Source organism: Miniopterus schreibersii (genome assembly GCF_964146895.1).
Source record: "Miniopterus schreibersii genome assembly, chromosome: 8".
Taxonomy (NCBI): Eukaryota; Metazoa; Chordata; class Mammalia; order Chiroptera; family Miniopteridae; genus Miniopterus; species Miniopterus schreibersii.
The window spans coordinates 19,085,474-19,099,755 of NC_138109.1; the positions used below are offsets into that span (position 1 = coordinate 19,085,474).

The 14,282-nt window shown below is 44.1% G+C and overlaps 1 protein-coding gene across 1 annotated transcript in view; it reads right to left on the reverse strand.

Annotated features, from left to right (window-relative positions):
- CSMD2 (CUB and Sushi multiple domains 2) overlaps positions 1-14,282 on the reverse strand; it is a gene marked incomplete at its 5' end in the record, with an annotated part of 488,286 nt that overhangs the window by 382,562 nt on the left and 91,442 nt on the right. The window contains one exon of the mRNA XM_081146285.1: positions 9,493-9,605. Coding sequence (XP_081002411.1) covers positions 9,493-9,605 — 113 coding nt within the window. The remainder of the gene's footprint in view (positions 1-9,492; positions 9,606-14,282) is intronic.

Consider the following 14,282-nt stretch of genomic DNA (forward strand, 5'->3'; position numbering starts at 1 on the left):
AACTACCATGTGTCAGATCCTGGGCTAGGGCCCAGATGGTTGCTTTTTGAGGCCTTATTTGTTCGCAGCAATAATCCCACAGAGAAGAGATTATTGTCCTCCTCTGTCAGGGGAGGTCAAAGGAGGTTAAGTGACCTGCTCAAAGTCCCACGCTGGCTACTAACAGGCTGACTCGGGAGTTGATTTTCCCTCCAGGCCCTGAGCTTGTAAGCTCGGTGTGCTGCTGTGTGTTTCAGCATCCAGAACCACACACAGGACTGGAGAAGACAAACGGGGAGCAGGAAATACACACGTGACGCACGTGAGGGAAGGAGACACACAGGGAGCTAAGAGAATGTAAAAGGAGTGCCGTGCACCAGGGCAGGAGCCTGGATTTGATGCAAGCAGAGATTAGAAGGAAAAAAGGAAGAGAGAAGAGTCACAGGGTGGAGGAGAGAAGGTTTAGGAGAGGGGACTCTGTGTGTCTAAGGAATGAGTGGGGAGACAGTCTGGTCTAAAGATTGGACAAGCCCAGTGTGGCTGGAGAAGGGAGAGGTGGAGGTAGGGCTTGACGGCCAGGTTAGGAGTTTGTACTCCATCCTGGAAGCAATTAGAGGGTTTTGAGTGAAATTTCTCCAAGATCCTTGCGCCTAACCTATAATGAGTCTCTGCACCTTTGGTTGACACCTAAGAGGCAGGCTCTGGTGCAAGGCCCCCATGTACAGTTGTTCAGGTTGAGAACTGCAAAAGGATGCCATGCCGAGCGACAATGAGAACTGAATCCGACACTACACCAACCACTAAGCCATGTGCTCACGGGGCTGTGCCCCTCAGAGTAGCCACTTGTGCTAATTTGCACCAAAGCCCAGTATGAACTAGCAGGGAACCAGGTAAGGAGAGGCAAGCACTGGCTACTATCGCAGTGTCCCTACTGGGTGGCAAGCCCTGGACTAAGGTACCGTGGTGAAAGAAAACAAAATGGGTGACATTCCTTGCTCTTGGAGAGCCACAAGGCTTGACCAAAGGTTTTGTCATGGGAAAGAATTTCTTCTCACTCCCCCAAAACCCATCAAGCCCTATTATAATAGCTTCCTTTTACTGAGTGCCTACTATGTGCCAAATGTCAGGCTAGGTGCTCCCCATACCTCATCACTAATGCTCACACCCCCTAGAAAGGAGGAGAGGTTATCCCATTTCCCACGGGAGGAAGCTAAAGGTTCAGTGTCTTGCCCAAGCTTGCGCAACGGGGACAAGGCAGAACTCACATGTCATCAGCACAGACCCAACCAGACAGCATGGCAATCTTGTGGTGGAGGAATTGGTATTCAGGGAACAGAGATTCTGTGCCAGGCGTTTCCCATGCATTAACTCTTTCCGTCCTCATTACAGCCCAAGTTTCCTTTCTGCAAAAAAATCAGCTCAGGGAGGTTGGGAGACTCGCCTGTCTCACAGCTACCCCGGGTTTGAACCCACCTCCTTCTGACCCCTGCTCCCCTGCTCTTGCTCCTCCCAGCAAGCGTAGGTCCCAGAGCTCCCTGGAGGTAGATGCCACTTCTTCATTCCTATTCCTCGAAGTCTGCCTTGGGACCTGGCAAGGAGCAGGTATGCAGTAAATATTTGTTGGTTGAATGAATAAACAGGGACAGAGAAGTAAGGTAGGTGTACACCTTACCTGCAGGTAATCCTGCAACCTGAAAATGCCCCTCCCCTTCATCACTGTCTTTGGACACCCTGATGTGAAGAGGTTGAAGGCACTAGAGTTTGGTATGATATCATCTTCAAGGTATGCTAATCCCCTCCCGCAAAGGGGAAAATATCACCGTGCGTGATGAACTGTTTGTGGGATTACTGAAGACGTGATATGAAATTCATCCTGATTCCCCACTTATTGAGAAGTGCTGCCCAATTTGTCTCAAATGTCACATCTCTATGTATTAATTTGCTACTCCACAGTCCTGATTAAGAGGAATATTCTCCAACTCCCAAGGCAGGGCTATCGGAAATGGAGCGAATTGGCTCAGGAAGCACACAGCATCCCTCCTGGGCAGAGGAAATGGCCGATCCTCGCCTCCCACCCTCGAGGAGGTCTTGCCAGGCCTGCTATTCTGGCTCGCAGTGGCCTGGATGGTGCAAATTGCGTATTCAGTATATATATAGTTGAATAGCTTCCATTAGCCCAATTTTGAGATGTCTGTATAATGTCCCAGAATTGGGGAACTCTTTCAGAATGAGGAAATTATCTGAAGCTGAGACCGGGAGAGGGGAATCAACAGGTCTAATTACAGGAAGGAATAAGTCATAAGGGGTCCATTTCGGCCCTGATTTCCCTGTGCACACAGTGGCCTGACCACCTTCAACCCTGCCTCCCCCGCAGAAGCCAGGGAATTACACTCGGCGCTAAAGCTTGCTCCAAATCTCTCTCCTGCTGGAGAAACAACGGGGCGCTTTTTTCCTCTGTCTGTCCTTCATAGGTATGTCTGTCTAGTCCTGTTGCACCAAGCTGTGGTCCTTATGCAGAGATGACATGCCTGTGCTTCCACTGGTGGTGAACGCACACCAAGGTGTTCTTTTAGAAGTGACACTGAGCTCAGCCCTTCATCTGTTCTTGTCCTGTTCCTCTTAGGAAATGTGAGGGAACAGAGAGAGAGGGGACAAGTCGTGACTATGAAAATGAAGCTTGGAGGAAAAATCAGGTGTGCATACAATAGGTGCTCAACAAACATCAGCTTAATGAATGAGAGACTCTCCACCATGACCTTTATGTATGATGTCAGCCTCTCTGGGCTCAGTTTTTCGGGTGGACTAGGGGATCATGGGTGGGCTTCAGGGCATCTGAATTATATGGGAAAAAAAAAAAAGGAAAAGTGTTGTGCTTGTGTGTGTGTGTGTGTGTCTATCTACCTGGAAAGACACAGTCTAGGGCCTGAATGTGTTACTAGCATCTTTAGCTATAATGCCAACATCATACAAAGAAAAGAGCCCATGGAAAGACTAAGTGTCTGGTCTCGACCTAACTCATCAGCTCTGATCCACCAGGTGATAGGGCCTAATACCTCATCCCCATCAGACATGTACTCTCTCAGGCAGTACTGGGGCTCATGGACACAGAGAATTCTCCAGTCCTTCCCCAAAGAAGCCACAGTCTATTTGTAGACTAGAAACATCATGAACAATTGGGGTGAGGGTTTTATGCAAACTCAGGAGCCAGGGGCTGACAGTGGGGCTGGGATTGTGACCTGTGGACTTGATGTATCTTCCCTTCTATCTCCTGAAGAACCTCAGTCAAGTAAGGTCAGAAGGAGGGTGACTTCATTAACTAGCGGACATTTATGGAGCTCTGACAATTCGCCAGGCCCTGCACTGAGTACATCATGTGACCTGTGTGTTCTCTTCTTGGATTGTCACAACTCTATGGAGTATTACCCTTATGCCGATTTTACACGTGTGGAGGCTAGAGTTCAGACAAATAAAATAACCTGCCCAATATCCCATAGCTAGGGAGTGGCAGAGATGGGACTGGATTCCAGATATGTTTGAACCCAGAACCTGAGATCTCAATCACTGTATTCTGCCTCCTCACCCCTTATGGTTATCAGGGATTTTGCAAAACTAAGGTTCTTGATCCTTCTGGATTCTATGTGGACTTAGTAAGCAAACTAGAACAGGCCTGATATTTAAGAAAGCCACCAGTATTCTGATAGTAAGATGCCAAGGTGACAGATTTAGCTAAACAGAAATACCTGTTTTTAGATGTAGATGGTTAAATAGATCAGACTGAGACCCAGCACTCAGAGATGAATTCTCCTTCACGAACGTGTCAGAGTGACAGCTCAAGATTAATGCTGCTAAAATGCAAAGGTGCAGCCAGGATTAGGTATTAGAACCCTGCGGAGACTCTTAATCTAATTGAGATTTTTCTGACCTGCTTAAAATTCTTGTTTACCTGCTGATCAGTCTGGAATAGAGAGAAACAATCCAGTGCAGTCTTTGAGAGCTGTGCATGGAGAAGAGGAAGCCAAGACTAGAAACATCAGGGAGAAACACAGGGAGGGCAAACTGGGAAGTAAGAGGCTTCCACACACTCAAAGAGACATACAGAAGGACACACGGCGAGTGTTAGCGAGGCAGAGACAGATACAGAAACCAAGAAAAACACAACTGAATTCCAAAGGGATTTAAAAGTGAAATGGAACAAAAAAAATTCCTGAAATAATAAGATGAACATTTAAGTGTCTATTTATCTGATCTTGGCACAGAAAAGACCTTTCCAAGCCTGACACCAAAGGTAAAATAAAAATTAAAAAGTTTTAAATCACTGGCATAAAACTTAAAACTGCTGCACATCAAAAGGAAATTCATAACATTAATATCCTTAATATGCAAAACCACTTACAAAAAAGATAAGAAAAAAAACCTTAACACCCCAAAAGAAAAGTAGGCAGAGACACGGACAGACAATTTACAAAATGATCTACAAATGGCCAGTAAGTGATGACAGGTGCTCAATCAACCTTCTGTATCATCAAAGAGATGCAAATTTAACACAAATGAGGCTGCATTTTTTCACCCACTTTAATCAATGAAACTGATTTGAAACTCACCAACATGCAATGTAGGTCAAATGCAGGAAATGGGCCCTCTTGTGCACTGTTGGTGGACATGTGCCTTAGTATAACCTTTCTAAAGATGCTGTGCAATTATGTATGAAACATAAAATCTGCACAGTCTTTGACCCAGCAACTGCACTTCCAAGAATTTATTCTAGGAAGATAATTAGATGAGGGTTTAAGTTGTATGTACAAGGATATCCTTCACCTAAATGCCCGCAGAAGATGGCTGGTTAAATAATTGTGGTATATGCAAACCACAATGGCTCCCTCCCTGATAGTCATTAGAAGGACAAAGCAGGACTGCTTTTATTAACACAGGAAACCCACGGCCTCATTAATCAGATTACAGAAACTGCACACACAGCATAACCCCAAGTGCACACAGATCTGAGTCTGCGTGCATATGCGTGTGTGTCTGTAGAGGGCTGCCTACATGTGCATTCGCTGGAATGGCAGAGGTGTGGCCAGACCTTCTGTAGCAAGCCCCAGCTGGGCAAAGCAGAACCGGGTGGATCTGGGAGTCAGGAGGAGGGGGTGAGTGAGTGGGTGAGGGCTCCTGGGGAATCAGTGCTGAGAATGTGGTGGCCAGATCTGGCAAATAAAAATATAGGATGCTCTGTTAAATTTAAATTTCAAATGAACAATATATATATATATATATATTTAGTATATGTATGTCCCAGCAAATATTTGGGACATACTTATACTAAAAAGAAAATTAAAAAAATCAAATTTTAAAAATTTGAATAATTTAAAATTCAAATGAACTGGGCATCCTGCACTCTATCCAGCAACCCTAACTGAGAAGCTCTGAAACACATCTGCTGCCTCCCTGGAATGACCTGTGCCAGCCTGTGTCCTTTCCCTGCCTCCGACTTAGCTCCGGTTTACCGGCCTGTGAAATGGAGTCACCGGTCTCTGTCTAACTCCAGGAGTTTTGCAAGGAGCACAGTATAAGAGAAGAGTGTTGTCTTTAGTGCCAGAAAAGCTACTCCTGGCTATCAAGTAGCCTTAAGCTAAAGACAAAACTCCTGAGTCCCAGTTTGCAAGTCTGTAAGATGGAGATAGCGATGTCTGTCCACCAGGACATCATGGGGATTAAATGAGAATGTATGTACAGCACCTGGCATACAGTCAGTACGTAATACAAGCCGACCCCCTCCCACCCGTCCACGGCTGCAGCCCACGCTCTTGCCCCCTGGGATTACAAATCAAGCATCTCCTGGCATCTCAGGGTCTGATGACTGGCCTTTTTGATCTTTCCCTTGAAGCAGCAGCAGCAGCTGTGAGCTGACACTCTTCGCCTGACTTCACCTTCCTCCAGAATCCCAGCAGCACTTCAGTTCCTTATCTGCACTTTCACTCTCCCGAAAGGGGTGGAGGAGTATCAAACTTGCTTTGATAGCGGACAATTAGGGACATAGGCCAATGGGGGCCACCGAGAGCAGGACCTGGTGTCATTCTGAAATGGGCACAGTGACTTCCTGAATAGGGACTCTGAAGAAGCTGTCCTGAGAGGGGGCAGCCCAGCCAGGAGGGGGCCCCTTCTATAGAGTCCGTCTGCCTGCCTGCCTGCCTGCCTGCTCAGAACAAATGACTAAGGAAAACTCTGCAATGGTGAGCGGGGCTGACTTCCTTCCCTGAGAGCCAAATCTTCGTGGTCTTTTGATGAGTGGATCTCCCTATGCCCCCATAGTAAGGCCCAGAGAGCTTTTAAAAATCTGCCCAAGGTGAGTCAGTCAGTTATAGGCTCAAGAAGCTAGTGTTTATCAGTAAATCCCCAAATGTGGGATTATGTGGTGTCTTGCTGGTAAAACCAGTGATAGCGAGGACCCAGGCCACCCCTGTGGGTGCATGTACTTGCACTGTACTATATTCCCAGCAGCAGCTGCCCCTCCTGGTTCCTCCTCCCTCCCTCCTTGCCGCTCCATTTTGGGTGTTCCAAAAGTCAGTGCAACTCACACTTTCCCAGATGCACAAATTGCCCCATGGTCCAGTCCTAAGCCAGATCAATGGGGCTGGGTGATAACCCCAGCCCTGGCTTCTCTGCGCCTGACTCCAAGTGTCAGCACAGACATCTTTGACTCCTGCTGCTGGTCAGCACACAGACAGCAGCCACACAGACTGCGGAGTCGGCAGAAACCCTGCACAGCTAGCTGCACAGAGCTCCCTCAGCTACAGCAACCTGTTTGCACCAGACCAAGGCTTGTATGGGCCCCGCCTGCAAGGCTTTGTCAGCATAGAGCCAATGACTTAGAGCCCTGACACCATCGTGTGGCTGAGGTAGGACAGGTCCTTCCTTCTGCCCTCGGTCCTGCTGTGGAAGGCTGAGCTGTGGAAGGCTGAGCATTCTCCAGACTGGGCTGCCTCTGCTGTGCCAGGCAGGTGAGAGGAAGGAACCGTTGGCTTCTACTTTATCCTAATGTTTTGCAACCTTGTTTGAATCTCAGAGCCTTTGTGAATCTGATGGAAGCGCTGGCTCAGCTCTGTCCAGTAGAACTTTCTGTGATGATAGAAATGTTATCTGTCTGTGCTGTCGAATAGGGCAGCCACAAGCCACGTGTGGCTACTGAACACTTGCTAGGAGGCATGTATGACTGAGAAACCGAATTTTAAATTGTATTTAATTTTGATTAATTTAAATGTAAAGTCTCATGTGGTTAATGGTTACTATGTTGCATAGCACAGCTCTAGTAAGGGCCAGCTAGTAAATATTTTAGATTTTGCAGGCCATATGGTCTCTGTGGCAATAACTCAACTCTGAAGTTGTCGTGCATGCAAACAGTCACAGACAATATGTCAACAAAAGGGCTCATCTGTGCACTAATAAAAGTTTATTTACAAAAATGAGCCAGGGGCTGGATGGGCCCTAGAGGAGAGGGGAGGCCTCGCTTGTTGATCCCTGTTCTAAACCCTTCCTAGGAAAAAATTCATATATCTTTATACCTTTGGAATTTTGTCCTTGTTTATAAGGGGTCTGCAGAATACAGATCCTGCCACGAATTCCAGGATAGAATCTCTGACTCAAAAGAGCTCTGTGAGTGTAGCCTCAGATCTGCTCTGCTTGATAGGCAAATGTTGGCACTGTTTCCCAGAGGGGACAGTGAGGTCAGCAATCAACAGGACACTTTTTTCTTAAAGCTTCATGAGAGTCCAGACCTCAGACAAATATTTACAAGAAATGTTGAAGGAGGACACCGTGAGGGCTCAGCACACAGGGTCTCTGCAGGTATCAGCTCTGGTGTCATGACTCACTCCCCCAACCATCCCCAAACACAGCCTGTCTCCCCCAGGCCAACATACTGTGGACTGAGCTCATGGTCAGAGAGACCGTAAGGAGCTTCCGAAGAGGCCTCTCTTAGTAACAAAGGTGTAGGTCAAACTCGGAGAGAATTTGTTTGGGTTCAGGGTAAAGATGTAACCAGAATGACCAAAATCACAGGCTCAATATTGGGAGGAACTGATTGTTTTTTCAAAAGAAATTGGGCTATCTCAGGTGACCTCACTTTAAAGACAAGTGGGGTTTTTTCAGTAGCCTGCAGTTAAAGGTGACTATGATGATGTCAGGAGCCCGCAGTTAAAAGCATGTGGAGCTTTCTCTGGGGCCTTCTCAGGAAGCTTTAGTTAAAAATAACGGAGACCTGCTCAGGAAACCTCAATTGCTCAGGTTAAAGCATCAAATTGCGTCCCCCACACCACCAGGGGTGGATTTGACCAAGAAAGTAGGATCTGCCCTCTTTCGAAGGTATATTCCTGCCGTCTTAAGACAAAGGTGGAATCTATTTCTATACTGCTATAGAATATAGATGCTATTCAAGAAAGCATCACTTTTTTTTTCAAATTATAAGAGAAAGTTTATTTAGAAAGTTACAGAGGTAGTAGAAGTAAGCCAGCTGGGTTGGGTAGGCTCAGGAAACAGGTTACAGAAGCGAAAGAGGGGCCCTTAGAGCTTAGGAGAGAGAAAGGCAAAGGAGGTGCACCTGGGGGAGGAGGAGGGGAAGGGAAAGGCACTGGTGTGCTGAGAGGAAGAGCTCACCAGCATCCCTTATTTTTCAACTTCTTGGAGGCAAAAGCAAGCAAGCTTTGGAGTAACTGGCATGCTTTACTAGGGTATTATGTCATTACTGTTATTAATTATTATTAACAGTCTTAAAATATGCCCATTAATGATCTCAACATGAAATAGCAGTGTGGGTCTTAGCCAAGAGCAGCATAATTACCTATTAATGAGATGTAAATTTCCCAGGGAAATGACAGAGATCTAGAAGTACCACCTTCTGAACTAGCATAATAAAGTTAATAATAATAATAGTGTATAATCTGAAGATATTAGTGTTAATTTGAATGCTAACACCACATTTAAACAGGCTGAGAGAAGTGGAAATTATTTGCATAACTCAAACCAAGGAACCCTAATCCATGCTATTAAGGAAAAAGTAGTAATTGTTCTCTGAACGATATAAAACTGACTCTTTGCAGTCACTGTATTGAGCAGAAATTTTTTCTAGCGACTTATTTTATTGCTTTTACTTAGGGTTTATATCACTCTTATTTTCCAAAACCAAGCTGAGGTACCTTATACAATTAAGCCCAATAGAAAACAGAATTAAAAAAATAAAAACACAACAAAACCCAGTTAAGGGTACAGAGAAGTAGATGTTACCAGGCCCTCAGGAAAAACTATTGCAGCTGAGCTCTGATTTCAATTCTCAGCTTCCTGGAAACGCAGCAGCCTGGGCAATTTAAGTAACTCAGTTACTGGCCAGTAACCAGCCTTGTTAGGACAGGCTCCAGCTCTGAATCGGAAGCAGCCCCTCCCCACAGCCCAGAGCATCACAGCCCTGCCTGGGGCTATTAGGACCTCCTATGCCAGGCCCCCGTGGCCAGGGCTGGAGGCACCTACCTTCATAACTGGCGTGGAAGCCCTGTGCACTGACTGCGTAGTCGCTGATGAGATGCAGGGAGAGGGTGGTGGCCGCGCTGACAATGGTGGCTGGTAGCTGAAAGCCTGTGAGCCTGAAAGAAAAAGAGGTGCTATTTAGGGAGGATGACCCCCTTGGGAACTGCTCATCCAGTAAGCATTTATTGTGCGCCTGTTGGGTGCACAATGCTGATGTAGGCACAGGGAGGAATGCAAAACAAGCCTGACACCAGTGATAGGCAAGGTGTCCAGAGACAAAGCAGAGATGGAAACCAGGGGTCTTTTGCTACAGGAACATGGTGGGCTACTCCCCTGGAGCCATGGGCTATCCCTGACCTGCAGGCCTCCCTTGTGTAGCTCTTCTCTTTTCTAGTCTGTGGCTGTATTCTCCCCGTCTCCTCTCTTTCTGGCTGAGGTCCTCTGAGGCTCTGAGTAGATTTCACCACAAATGCACAACTAAAAATTGCCAGTAGACAATAATTTTTCACATATTGAGAAAGATATATCCAACCTAAGTAGCAGAATGTGGATGCCTCTTATCATACTCTTTATTCTTTAAAAGGAATAAGCCTACTGCTTTTGTAGAAATGATAAGTGCTGATGATTTTTAAAAGATGAAAGCAAAATAGAAAAGCCCAGTGCAATCTAGAAATGATCACCCTTGACAGCTGGCACACAAAGAGATGGAAGGATCAATAGATGGGATCAGAGTCAATGGAATAATCTCATACAAATGGGATCATACTGTACTTGCTTTTAAAATTAAAATGCTTAATTTTTCCCCCCTTCAAGTTAAGTGAAGAAAAAGAAACGGGTGAAATGAAGGAATTATTGAACCTGAGATAATGTTTAGCACAAGAGAATCATTTTTAAAAGATTCTTCTAATGTTAAGGAGATAACATAATGAAGCTTTCAATATGTGGGGACATATTTAGGAAAGAAGTTGTCCACTGCTGGGTGTCCACATGTTCTGACCCCCCACAGGTAACCTGACTGTGCACACAGGTGGTAGAGAAGTGGCAGTCTCCTGTCCACCTGTGTCCTTTGTTCCTTATCTTAGGCTCACCCTTCCTTCCCCAACCCCCATCAGGGCTCTGGGAGGGAATTCAAGGTTTACCCTTACCCCCATTTCTAGGCAGTTTGGGATATCTGTGGTATTCCTGGTTTCCTCTCTATACCTCCATTGCTATATATCTGGATGCCCAGATGTCCCCTGGAAAGCATGAGCATTGGGTTCAATAAGTTAAATCAGATATTTATTAATGCCCAGTGTGAAAAGCCCTGTGCTAGATAAAGCCCTTGCCCTTCCCACCATCCTAATCTCATAGTACTTATGTTAACACAGAATAAACTCAAGGAAAGAGAAGAAAAAGTGATCAAACTGGGAAATGGGTGACCTAGTAAGTTTCAAGGTCATCTTCTCTCCACGTATAAAAACATCCAGCAAAGGATCCCTACCTCACACCAAGTTCTCCCCCTTCCCTGTCTGTCTTTCTCCATCTCCCTCACTTTCTCACATGGGTCAAAATTTATATTTAAAATAATGAAACCATACATATTAGAAGGAAGCACATTCTTTTTTAATCATCTTACACTAGAGAAGGTCTTTCTAAGGGTGACATATTTAGAGGACTGCTTTGGTTGCTACCTGCCCATCATTCTTCTGGGGAGCTGTCATTGCATGGGACCCAACCTGCTCATGAGCCACAGAACTGGGCCAATGGCCAATCGTGGCATATCAGTCATCTTTATGGGCTGGTTGAAGGCAAGAAGAACAGGAAAGAGGGTACATCATCCAAGTAGGGTTATTCTGAGTCCTTCCATGGGATATGACATACAGACTCTGAGAGTCTTTTATTTTTGGGTTCTAAATCATTAGAATGAAAGGTTGGGACTGCCAGCAGTCTTTTTATCATTACACAGAGCCTATCTGATTTAGAAAAAAATTATATCCCACATAGACATAGACAAAGCTGAACATGAGAAGAGGCCTGATGATACACTGTTCAGAGGCTTGATCCAGCCATGCAGAGATCTATCTCTACAGTGCCCAGTTATATAAGCCAACATTCCTTCCTTCCTCTCTCTCTCCCTCCTTTCTTCCTTCCTTCTTTTTTTGTTCAAGCTAGTTTGATTTGATTTTTAACTCTTGAAATTGATACAGCATGAAACCCCAGAGGCTTTAAAGGAAAATACTGATTGATTTCATTATGTGAAAATTAGAAGCATGTATGGGGAGCAGAAGAAACTGTAAAAAAAAAAAAGAGCGAGCAAGAGAAAATAGCAAACTGGGAAGATTATGTATTACATATGACAGGAAGATGGTTAGTATTTATAATGTATAAAGAAAACTTACAGATAAATATGAAAAAGATATGCAGGTAAGGGAAAAAAGGGAAAAGGTACAAATAAACAAAAATAGAAAGATGATCCACCTAATTAATATGAAAAAGTATGAAAACTGAACCCACAAGACTCCTTTTTCACCTAGCAGACTGACAAATCTCCAGGGCTAAGGAACACAGAGCCTGTAGTGATAAGGATAGTAAGGCCCAGTTAGAGTGGCTCAGCTGCTGAATGTCGTCCTGTGCACTGAAAGGTCTGCGGTTTGATCCCTGGTCAGGGCACATACAGAAGGCAACTGATCGAGGTTTCTCTCTCACACCCATATGTGACTCTCTCTACCTCTCTCTCCCTTCCTCTCTCTCTAAGCATGTCCTCAGATGAGGGTTAAAAAGAAAAATGATAATAAGGAAATATTAAAAATCATATTCATACATTTGACATCTTAGATGAGACCAACCAATATCATGAAAAGCACAAACTACCATTATTTTCCCATTTGAATAGCACTATTGAGGAAATTGAAATTTAAAATATTCCCACCGCCAAAAAAAATACACAGGCCCAGATGATGTCACTGGAGAATTCTACCAAATGTATAAAGAAGAATTAACACCAATTCTATCCCATCTCTTCCAGAAAATAGAGGTGAAGCACTTTTCAAATGCATTTTATAAGATTAATATTACCCTAATTCCAAAACCAAAGACTGTTCGAGTAAAGGAAACTAAAGATCAACATCCTACATAAATATAGACAACAAAAATCCTCCACAAAATATTGGCAATGAGGACTCATCAATATATAAAAATAGTTATACGCTATAGCCAAGTGGGTATAATTCTAAGGATGCAAGGCTGGTTGGATATTTAAAAATCAATCAATGTAATTCACCATATTAACAGGCCAAAAGTTTAAAAAAAAAAATCACATGACCACATCAATTGATGTAGAAAAAGCACTTGACAAAATTCAATATTCGTTCATGATTTAAAGAAAAAACTTTCAGAAAACTAAGACTAGAGGGAAACTTCTTCAACTTGATAAAGAACACAAAAGTCCTATAGCTAATATTGCAATTAATGGTGAAAGACAATACTTTTTCCCTAAGATTTGACAATGAGGCAAGGACCCAACAATCCAATTAGAAAATCATCAGAAATCAAGAAGAGGCATTTTACTAAAGAAAATATAAGGTTGGCAAATAAGTACATTAAAAAAATTCAACATCATTGGTCATTAGGGCAATGCAAAGTAAGATCAGGATGCGATATTACTACATGAGAAGAGATAAAAAATCAACAGTGACAATACCAAATGCTGGCAACAATAAGGAACAACTGGATCTCTCATACATTGCTAGTAGAATGTGAAATGGCACAGACACTTGGAAAATAGGCAGTTTCTTTTAAAAAGAAGACTACACATACACTAACATGACAACTCAGCAATCACACTCCTAGCCATTTATCCCAAAGAAATGAAAACTTGTGTCCACACAAAAATCTATACATGATTGTTCATTTGTTCATGACAGGTTTTTTGTGCGGTTGTTTTTTTTTTGTAAATAGTAAAACCTGGAATGAGCAAAATGTCCTACAATAATAGGTTAATGTCCACGCAAACTGTGGTACATCCATACCATGAAATGCTACTCAGCAATAAAAAGGAATGGGCTACTGACACATAACAGCTTAGATGGATCTCAAGGGCATTATTCTGAGTGAAAAAAAAGCTCATCTAAAAAGAACGACATACCAGATGATCCCATTTATATAACATCTTTGAAATGACAACATTGAAGAGATGGAAGACAAATTTGTGGTTGCCAGGGGATGGTGAGAGGAAGGGAAGTGGGGTGACTATGAAGGAGTGGCACCAAAGAGATGATGATGGGACAGTTCTGTATCTTGATTGCAGTGGTGGTGGCATGAATTCACACACATGATGAAATGACATGGACATATATACATATACTGCACCAATGTCAGTTCCCTGGGTTTGATACTATACTATAGTGACATTAGGTGTACCCACTGGGGGAAACTAGGAGAGTACATGGAACCTCCCTGTACTACCCTTGCAACTTCCTGTGAATCTATAATTATTTCAAAATTAAAAGTTTAAAAAATTATCTATGTGGCCCACACTGTGTTTCGATTGGACAGCATCTCAGTTCTCCATTAAATCTGACCTAAACTCCATCTACCTAGATTGAGCCTTGAGCTCCCACTTGGTCCTTGCTGGGCTCCTACCTTTAGCTGCCTCCTGTTCATTCCAAACCCTACATTGCCTCCCCCATCCTCCCACACCCACAGCATTGGCTGCGTCCTTGGAAATGGACTGTCCACCAGAACCAGAACCCTGGCCCCAAGACCACCATTCATCTGTCCCTCTGCTTCCTGTCAACTTGTCCATGCAACAGATA